This window comes from Lycium ferocissimum, chromosome 5, assembly GCF_029784015.1.
Source record: "Lycium ferocissimum isolate CSIRO_LF1 chromosome 5, AGI_CSIRO_Lferr_CH_V1, whole genome shotgun sequence".
NCBI lineage: Eukaryota > Viridiplantae > Streptophyta > Magnoliopsida > Solanales > Solanaceae > Lycium > Lycium ferocissimum.
Genome location: NC_081346.1, coordinates 74,890,592 through 74,901,307, shown reverse-complemented (window position 1 = coordinate 74,901,307; position 10,716 = coordinate 74,890,592). Strand labels below are relative to the sequence as shown.

Here is a 10,716-nt window from a genome sequence, read left to right as displayed (position 1 = left end):
ATCTTCGATAGCTCTATTTCGTTTAAATCTTGTACTCTATGTTGCTTGGATAATACCTCCAAAATATATTTTGAGAAGTCTGATAATTTGTCAAAATATTTCATCTCCTTAACCTTAACTTTATCTCCTTTTGAGTTAACAAAAGGAAATGAAGTGAAATATTCATAGCTATGGTCGAAAAGCTGAGAAAATGATATAGGATTCACAGAAGTTGATGCCACATGATAGACATTTAGTTGTGGAGTTTGCAAATATCCATGCTTTGCAATAGCAGCCATTGTTGCATTTACAACCATATCAATGGGAACCTAAATCAAGTGAAGAATTGGTTAGATAATGCAAAAAATGGTTATATTAATTGAAAATTATTGAACTTCAAAATTTTACACTTACACTGTGTTTGGCAAGAAGGAAAATGTTCTCCATTGAAAATGTTTTCCTTGAAAATAGTTTCCAAGAAAATAAGTAGTTTCCTTATTTTCTGATGTTTAATAAGTAAGTAAAAAATATTGTCTCAAAATCATTGGTATATATTCTGGGCAAACACCATGGGGTTAGGGATAAGGGTGGGGGAGGATTATCAGAGTGGAATGTCATGTACTTGTTTCCCCTGCTTCTACACAAGAAAAGTCAATTTCCTCATTTAATTTTTAGATAACCTGTTTTCTAGAAAAAATGCTTTTCAAAATTTTTGACGAACCAAACATGAGAAAATTGAAAAAATTATAAATGGTTTCCTCCATACCAAACACGCCCTTAATGATATGCTTTTATAGACATATAAAAATATTAGGCATGTTCAAAATCGACTTAAATTTTAAAAGTCTTTCTTTCTTAAGTTTCTCAATCTGTCAAATTATATACATAAATTGAAACAAAGGCAATAATAATATATGTTGAATGTATATACTTACAACATCAACAAAACAGTCTGGATCACAAAGAAGGCCAGGGAGGTCACCCTTTCCATAGAAAAAGATTAATGGGTCGATTGCCCTAATTAAGAGACAGAGAATTTGAAAAATTAGAAATATTCTTCTTAGTAATTTATACATATTAAGGACAAATTAAATAAGAAGGAAGTTGAATAAATAATAACACCTGAATCCTTGTATCCAGCCTGGAAAAGGTTCTTTATAGCTACTTGTTATTATGGAGGGACGAAGAATGAGAATTGGTATTTCATCCCTCATGCTATCTATCATCATGTCACCAATGGCCTTTGTGAATGAATATGTATCTTGCCATCCATACAACTTTGCCCTGTTTGTATAACGATATTGTAATAAAGGAAGAGTCTTTAATCACTATTAGGGGTGTACAAAGTAAATCGACAAACCGCACCAAATCGATAATCCGAATCAAACCGAGAAAAAAACTCGATTAGTGGTTTAGTTTGACTTGGTTTGGTGTTGGAAAAAAAATCCGATCATAATTGGTTTGGTTTGGTTTTTTAACTAAAAAAAGTCAAACCGAACCAAACCAAACCAACCCGGCATTACATGTATATAAATTTTTAAAACATTTTATACATAAAAGATGGATATGCGATTTCATCTCATGAGATGAAAATCAACGTTTGGACATGCGATTTCATCTCATGAGATGAAATGCCAAATCATCCAAAAAGGCATGATTTGGTATTTGAAATCATGATTTCAAAAAATATAAATGTAAAATTTGACCCATACGTTTATATTTTGTATAAAAAAAACCCATAAGTTGGTAGATATATTTACCAATCATGTTTACCAATCATTTATATTAAATATTAATCTGCAAGTTGGTAAAATATTTACCAATCATGTTTACCATGTGGAAAGATTACATTAAATAGTAGTTACACTACTATTCATGTTAAATTTTTTCCTTTTATTGAACTAAAGTTTGACCAATTGATTTTTTATTTTTTAAAAAGGCATTCTAGTAGCGTATTAATTTTATTATGAACTATGATTTACTCATTTGGTAAGATTGTATAAGAATTGAAAAAATTTTGATGGTTTTCACAAACATGATTTCAAATTGCATGTCCAAACATGATTTCATCACATGATTTCATCTCATGAGATGAAATCATGTCCAAACGGCTCCGTATAAAGTAATTTATTAATATTTCTTAAGTTTTTTCAGCTTTTTTGTCTTTTAACATATTATTTCAAGTTTGGACTTGAAATTTTGGATGTTCCAATAAGATTTACAGTTCATAGATGTTAGTAACTCAAACAAAGTCAAAACCAAATCAATATTAATGCTAACAAAAGTAATTCAAGCCTAACACTAGGAATGATAATAATGTTGGATATCTATTATTTAGTTTTGCATTGTTAATTCAAACAATGAAAACACATAATAATATTTCTTTTTATCTTGTAATTAATACTTATTAGCGTACTTATTTTAGCATAATTTAGTATTTTTAGGTGATGATCATTTTCATTATGCCTTATTGGTTAACTAAATTTATTTTATGCTATTTCATTATCTTTTTTGTTGAATATTTTATTACAATGTCATCACTCATTTCACATTTTTGTTCTTTTCTTAAGAAACACCTTAATTATATAGTTGTATCTTACTAGGACTAAAGAAATATTTGAAGTAAAGATTATATTTTGTATGAAAATTTTTTGGAAAAAAAAAAACCCCAAAAAACCAGAGAAAACCGAAAAACCCAAAAAAACCCGAGGTCGAAAAACCCGACTTCTATTGGTTTGGTTTCATTTATCGATTTAAAAACCCGACATAATTGGTTTGGTTTGGTATTTGAAAAACCCGACACAATTAGTTTGGTTTGGTATTTGAAAACCCCGAACCAAACCGATCCATGTACATCCCTAAACACTATAGTATGATATAAGGGCGGTTAATGGAATTTGTGTCTTAAAGCTGACTAAATGATATTTAAAAGGCCTTAAACTTATTTCGTAAAATTGATATGCTAATAAGGCACAAAAATAACTTGTTCCTGATCTATGGATCAATCAAATGAAACAAAGAAATAACTAATTTTAAAAAATTAAATTTAAATTTAAATCGTCAAAAATAAGAAAAATAAGCCAATCTACGTAATATAAAGTGTTGGACTAAACAAGCCCAAGGATACTCTTATTTTGATATGACATTATTCTTTTCGGGCCAAGCCCGCATGGTTCTCAAAATGCCTTACATCATTAAGAATACCCAATATTTTATATAGTATGTAATTTTTTTTTCCAGCTATTAATGTGAAACTTTATTTGCACACTCAACATAAAGGTTGAAATCAGAGTTGAAGAGTAATTAATGATAGAAAAAGAAATTTACCAGGACAAACCTGCACAACCTCAACTAAATTAAAGAAAAGATTAAAGCATAAAAAAGAGAACTTTTTTAAAGGTACCTCTCTAATCCCAAGTCTTTCATATTTTGCTCCAAGCCATTGTCATTAATATTGTTCTTCAACTTTGAAACTAGGTCCAATTCAATGGCAGCATGTAGTGATGGAACATTTGAAGTGATCATTTCCTTTGTTAAGCTTTCTCCCATAGTAAAAGGCCTCTCCAAAATTAATCCTTTTCTTCCACCATTTGCATACGCTTCAAAGGGGAAAAAAAATAAGCCCACTAATGAATCCTTTATTTTAAAAAGCATATCTAATTAGTAAAAAAAAGATCTTTATTGAAGAATATTCAATATACATACCAGTTGAATAATGCATAAAAAGTTTAAGTTTCTTGCATTTCTTTGCAAACATCATGAGTTGATATGGACCGTTCACGTTAGCATCAAGAGCTAAGTCATACCTAGAAAACATAAAACGGAAAACAAATTATTTTTGTTATCTAGTAGAATAATTTACTACTACAAAAGAAACAGGAATTAACTACGCAGTTCGTCACTAATCTATCGCTAATTAATAGCTCGTAACTACAACAACAACAACAACAAGCCCAGTATAGTCCCACCATGTGGGGTCTGGGGAGGGTAGAGTGTACGCATACCTAACCCCCACCTTGAAAGGTAGGGTGGCTGTTTCCGAGAGACCCTCGGCTCAAGAGAGGAGAAGAGAGAAAGACAAGAGGAAACAAGACAAAAGGTCAGATAGGGCCAAGCATATCGAAAGCAATATGATAACACGAATACCAAAAGCGAGAAAGTCATGGTAGAACCATCCAGAAAGTAAGAAGCATTGAATACTACAGATAAATAAAATAATCAAAGAAAAGTTACCAGTTTCAAAAAAATAAAAATAAATAAAATAATCAAAGTTCAACGTCCCAACAAATATAAGCAGCAATCAAATGCATAAACCAAAAGGCAATAGACAAGTGAGCAAAACTGCAATTACTATGGTGAAAGGGTACGCCACCTAGCCTTCTCTCCTAATCCGAGTCCTCCACAACCTCCTATCTAAGGTCATGTCCTCGGTGAAACCGTGTCATATCCGCCAATCACCTCTCCCCAATTCTTCTCTCTCGGCCTTCTTTACCTCTCCTGAAACCATTCATAGCCAACCTCTCACACCTCCGCACTGGAGCATCTGTGTCTCTCCTCTTCACATGCCCAAACCATCTCAGCCTCGCTTCCCGCATCTTGTCCTCCACCGATGCCACTCCCACCTTGTCTCGGATATCTTCATTCCTAATTCTATCCCTCCTAGTGTGTCCACACATCCACCACAACATTTGCATTTCCGCGACTTTCATCTTCTGAATGTGACATTTCTTGACTGGCCAACACTCGCTCCGCACAATAAAGTCGGTCTAACCACCACTTTGTAGAACTTGCCTTTAAGTTTTGGAGGCACTTTCTTATCACACAAAGACTCGGAGCGAGTCTCCATTTCATCCACCTCGCACCAATACGATGTGAAACATCGTCGTCGATATCCCCATCTCCCCGTATAATAGACCCAAGATACTGAAACTTCCTTTCTTTTCGAACGGCTCCCGGGTACCAAGCCTCACTTCCTCATCAACCTCACACGGTAGGCCACTGAACCTGCACTCCACGTATTCCGTCTTGGTCCTACTCAATTTAAATCCTTTAGACTCCAACGTCTGTCTCCAGCCCTCCAGCTTATCGTTAACTCCGTTGCGAGTCTCGTCAATCAGGACTATGTCATCCGCGAACAACATACACCAAGGCACCTCACCTTGTATTTGTCGCGTCAATTCATCCATCACCAAGGCGAATAGAAACGGGCTAAGAGGCCGATCCCCGACGCAACCCCATCGCCCCGAAGGGAAGGCTCCGAGTCTCCTCCTACCGTCCTTACCCCGGTCTTAGCTCCATCATACATGTCCTTTATCGCTCTAATGTACACCATAGGTACACCTTAGCCTCCAAGCATCTCCATAGACCTCTCGGCACCTTGTCGTAGGCCTTTTCAGTCAATGAATACCATGTGCAAGTCCCTCTTCCGCTCCCTATCTTGCCCACCAATCTCCTTACAATATGGATGGCTTCTGTAGTCGAGCGCCCCGGCATGAATCCAAACTGGTTCTCTGAAATAGACACACCTCTCCTCACCCTCATTTCCACCACCCTTTCCCACACTTTCATAGTGTGACTTAGCAACTTGATACCTCTATAGTTGTTGCAGCTTTGAATGTCTCCCTTGTTCTTGTACACGGGAATCATTGTACTCCATCTCCATTCTTCCGATCTTGTTGTTTTTGAAAATGACATTAAACAATCCGGTCGGCCCACTCCAAGCCTACCCTCGCCTACATTCTTCCAAAATTCTCCGTGAATCTCGTGTGTCCGGTCGCTCTTCCCCCGCGCAACCTACGAACAGCTCCCTTAACCTCCTCAACCTTTATACTCCTATAATAACCAAAGTCGCGACGCCTATCGTAAGTGCTCCAAATCTCCCAACAAAATGTCTCCGTCCGCTCCTTCGTTCAAGAGTTCATGAAAGTATGATCGCCATCTCTGTCTAACGGGCTTCTCGTACCAACACTTGGCCATCCTCGTCCTTGATGCACTTCACATGATCCAAGTCGCGTGTCTTCCTCTCTCGCCTTGGCGAGCTTAAATAACTTCTTATCCCCACCTCCGTCCCTCTAGTTCCGCATAAAGGCGTTCAAAGGTCGCCGTTTTACCGCCGACATCGCTAACTTCGCCTCCTTTCTCGCCATCTTATACTTTTCCTTGTTCGTCCGCTTCTCTTCATCATCCTTGCTATCTACCAGCCTTCACATATGCCTCGCTTCTTTGCTTCTACCTTCCTCGGACTTCTCCATTCCACCACCAATCCCCGGTGCCCACCACGGCGCCCTCGTGAGACCCCCAATCTCTCTAGCCGCTTCCCCGAACGCAATCGGTCGTCCTATCCCACACATCGCTCGCATCCCCCTTACTATCCCACGCTCCCATAGCCATCAACTCTCTCCCATCTCTAGGGCACTAGACGGAGTCAAACTCCCCCACCCAATCCTCGCTCGGTCATCCACAACCTTTCTTTCTTCTTTTTCCTTCTTATCTCCAAATCCATCACCAATAGTTTATGTTAGGTCGTAAGATTCTCACTCGGTATGACCTTGCAGTCCTTACAGAGGCCTTTATCATCTTTTCTAAGGAGCAAGAAGTCTATTTGCGTCGCAGCCACTGAGCTACGAAAGGTTACCAAGTGCTCCTCCTTCTTCGGAAAACACGAGTTGGCTACCACCAATCCAAAAGCTTTTGCGAAATCCAGGAGTGAGACTCCTCCACCATTCCCCGTCCCCGAAGCCAAATCCTCCACGCACCTCGTCATAACCCCTCGAAACGGACAATCTAATGTGCCCATTGAAATCTCCTCCTATGAATAGCTTCTCAGTAAGCGGTATACTTACCACCACTTCGTCCAAGTCCTCCCAAAAGCGCCTTTTTACCTCCTCGTCTAAACCCACTTGTGGCGCGTAGGCACTAATAATGTTCAAGGTGAACCCTCCAACGACTAACTTAATCGCCATCATCCTGTCGTTGATCCTCCTAACTTCTACCACCGATCTTTAAGCTCACTATCTACTAAGATCCCTACCCCATTCCTATACCTTGATTTGCCCGAGAACCAAAGCTTGTGCCGTCCACATCCTTCGCTTTAGGTCCTACCCATTTAGTCTCTTGGACACAAGCTATATTAATCCTCCTCTTTTTAAGAATCTTAACTAACTATGGACTTTCCCGATAAAGTCCCAATATTCCAAGACCCTACTCTCAATCTAGAGGCTCCCTCAACCCCTTAGCCCCCCCAACCCTAGTCCCCGATCCCAACCGAGAACATGACCCTAGTCTACCATCCCTCACCAAAGCCAGTAAAGCAAGTATACGCTAGTGAAAGGATAATCTAGGACAAACGAAGGATCAATAATAGAGCACAAGTTAGTAATAGTCTATAAGCGGAGGAATAGGTATTCAATTAGGCGGAGCAGGCAAAATTTATAAGGCTAACGACAGGAAATGGGCTATTGGAGGTACCAACTCCAAGTAAGTAAAACCTGTTCACCACCGAGAAATCTCTGTTTGCCGTCGAAATCGTTCTCCGCCGTAGGAAAATATCGTTCACCAGTAGGAATCCTTGTTCATCGGTCGAAGCGGAAAGCTCGATTTTGTGCGTAAGCGCAGGAAACCTCCGGTGGAGGGTTTCCGGTCACAGTGTAAAAGAGAAAAAAGAGAAAAAAGGAAAGGAAGAAGGAGAGAGAGAGAGAGAGAACAGAGGAGAGAGAGAGATCGGGCCGCGAAGAGAGAGCCGCGCGGTGGTCGCCGGTCGCTGGTTGGGGTGGCCTGGTTGGGGGGGGGGGGGGTGGGTGCGGGGGGGTTGGGTGGGGAGGGGAGGGGAGCTAATTAATAGCTCGTAACTAACATGATTTTTTTTTTTAATAAGGAAACTTACCTAGATGTGCACTTCGGCCATGTAGTTCACTACACATGGCTGAAATATACACTGCCTATACACTTTGGCTGTATATATAGTGTATATGTGTGTATATTATATGTATAGGTATGTATATGTATGTGTATAGTATATGTATGTTTAGTGTACTTTATATACTATCTATACACTATGCACATATTTTATAAACTAAATGGCGAAATGGTATGTGCTGGAATTTTCCTTTTTTATAATTTGTCGCTAATCAACGTTAAATAAGATTACGGACAGACTTTTTCTATTTAGCAACAGAAGTTGTTTGTCAATAATTCATGATTTTTAAAAGTGTTATTTACAAAGGGAAAAAAAATTTAACCTCTCGTCAAATGTTGTGATGGCTGCAGAGTCCACAATCAAATCAATTTCTTCCGCAATTTTGTGAGCAGTAATAATATCCATACCAAGATTTGGCTCATATATATTTCCAACCACAGGAACCAATTTACTTTGTATGAACAACTTGTCGGATTCACCATGTATTTCTTCTAGGCATTTGAACAATTTTGACTCCATAATCTGATAAGAAAATAGAGGTATAAATAATATTCATTTCATAATTTATATATATAGGAGCTAATTAATTCAAATAAATAAACATACTTCACTTTTTAATCTGTGAAATGCAGCTTCCTTATCCATTGCCCTGATGAGTATGTAGATCCTGTTTACCTTTGGTGTTGTTCTCAGCATCTTTTCAATCAGAGCTAGAAAAAAATATTTTATTAAAATGTGACAACCAATAAGGCTAAGGATACAAATTTTTAAAAAGGTAGATTATAATGTTTGCTCTTAATCATTTTCTCAATATAGTTTCATGTACATCTTTCTCTTTAGTAAGCAAATGCCAATGTTGTACTTGTCAGAAAATTAAAGGGTATCTTAGAAGAAGGTATTCATCTGAATTAAGAAAAGCTCTATTTTTTTCCCCAGTTTTATAAGGATTTATTCTTCAGTAGGTTGGTAAAGAGCTAGAAAAAAGAGAGTAGGTTCACGTACGTCAGAACTTATTATAATTATCTTTTTTTGTTTCTGCGCCTAATTTATACTAACAGAACTTATTATCCTTAAGGATCGTCGACGACATGCCTACATAAATTCCGTGATTATTTTTCAATATAGTATTGACACTGCTTTTGTTTAATAGATTCAGAACTTACTTTCTCAGTAAAACAAAAACACACGTCAGAAATTGAGTTTAACTTGAATATCATGTCACTTTTATCTATTGTAATGATTCCGTTTACCATATTACTTAGGTTGTTGCTCCACATTTGTTATGGAACGTCACCTATATATAACTAATTTTCAAGTGACCTAATAGCATGAAATTTATTTGCACTATCCGTATATGTTAGTACACTCTATTTGAAATAAAATGCGAGTAGATTTTCAAAAGGGAAGTTAATTGAGACAAACCTTTAGCAAGGAACCCTGTAGCACCTGTGACAAGAATGTTCTTCCCTTCAAAAAACTCATTAATCCCTATACCATTATTGGCTTTTTGTGCTATAATTTCTCTTTCATCCTCCATAGTTATGGCTGCATCATCAGTGACTGCTTTAAGTGAAAAATGTTGATCATGAGGAGAAGAATATGAATTTACTACATTTTCACACTTGAGAGATTTGGTTCTTCTTGCTCTTTTTTCATTCTCCAAGGATGAAATTTTAAAATCAAAGACAGGGGAAAGATGATTTTTAGAAAATAACTTGGTTGGCTCCCTTGTATTAAGGGAGAAAAGGTTTTTGAAGAGAAGCATTGGATATTTGGCATAAAAGGGTTATAGATTATAGGAGCTAATGTCCTCGTATTTATAGAAGGGTGGCTTAAGAGGGTGCGGTGATAATTATGCCTTTATTCTTAATTGGAGGTCCCGGGTTCGAGTCGTGGAATGGAGTCGCCTTTGATAGGAAGTTTAAAATCATCGCGGAACAACATTAGAATCTATCATAGTTCTTCTTTGTAGTCGCCTTTAATTGGAGGTCTCAGGTTTGACTCATGGAATGGAATCGCCCAAACTTGATCAGGTTGAGCGGGTCATATTTTCATGGGCTAATTTGACGCCCCTAATAAAAGTCAAACTCAAAATGAAATGATATATTGATAAACTCTCCCTTAATTTATTAGTCGTAATAACCCGCCCAAGCTTAATCGGATTGAACATATCATATTTTCATGGACTAATTTTATTACTCTTATACAAATTAAACTCAAAATGAAACTACATCTTAATCAACAAGACAACCCTTGTAACAATCCGATATTTTTTTCCCCGTGCTGTGCACGGGCCCAAGCGCAGGTGGCAATGTTGAAATTGATGGTTAACTTTTTTATGAATATTGAATTGATATACAAAATAATTTTTATTTGGTATTATAGGAGTATAAATTTTGAGTATGTGATTATCTTAAAAATTTTGAGTGTGTGATTATCCTTTGAGAAACAGGTTTTTACTCTATTAATATTTCCAGATATTTTAATTTTTTTTTAAATAATTTAAAATTTTATTCAGGACTTTTTCCTAAAAATATAATGTTAATTTCATTATTAGCAAACGTAAATCAATAGAGAGCTAAGTGTGGAATATTCCTTATAAAATATATCTATATTACATGTTCAGGTTATAGGTATGATAATATTACATGTTTAGTTGATTGGGTTCTTTGAGCCCGTTTGGTTTAGCTTATAAGTTGCTAAAAACGAACTATAAGTCGTTTTCGGGCCTTTTTGAGTGTTTGACCGACCGAACATAAGTAGGGGTGGGCATAAATACCGAAAACCGAAAAACCGAACCGAACCGAACCGAATGGATTCGG

General features: G+C 37.1%; 1 protein-coding gene across 1 annotated transcript in view; it reads right to left on the bottom strand.

Moving 5' to 3' along the window:
- Window positions 1–9,697, bottom strand: part of LOC132057464 (fatty acyl-CoA reductase 2, chloroplastic-like) — an 89,962-nt gene extending 80,265 nt beyond the window's left edge. Inside the window, exons 1-7 of the mRNA XM_059450082.1 lie at window positions 9,317–9,697; window positions 8,501–8,604; window positions 8,217–8,416; window positions 3,685–3,785; window positions 3,383–3,578; window positions 1,102–1,263; window positions 915–996 (exon numbers count right to left, since the gene is read on the bottom strand). Of these exons, the coding sequence (XP_059306065.1) occupies window positions 915–996; window positions 1,102–1,263; window positions 3,383–3,578; window positions 3,685–3,785; window positions 8,217–8,416; window positions 8,501–8,604; window positions 9,317–9,659 (1,188 nt within the window). The 5' untranslated portion in view covers window positions 9,660–9,697. The remainder of the gene's footprint in view (window positions 1–914; window positions 997–1,101; window positions 1,264–3,382; window positions 3,579–3,684; window positions 3,786–8,216; window positions 8,417–8,500; window positions 8,605–9,316) is intronic.
- Window positions 9,698–10,716: the final 1,019 nt, after the last annotated feature.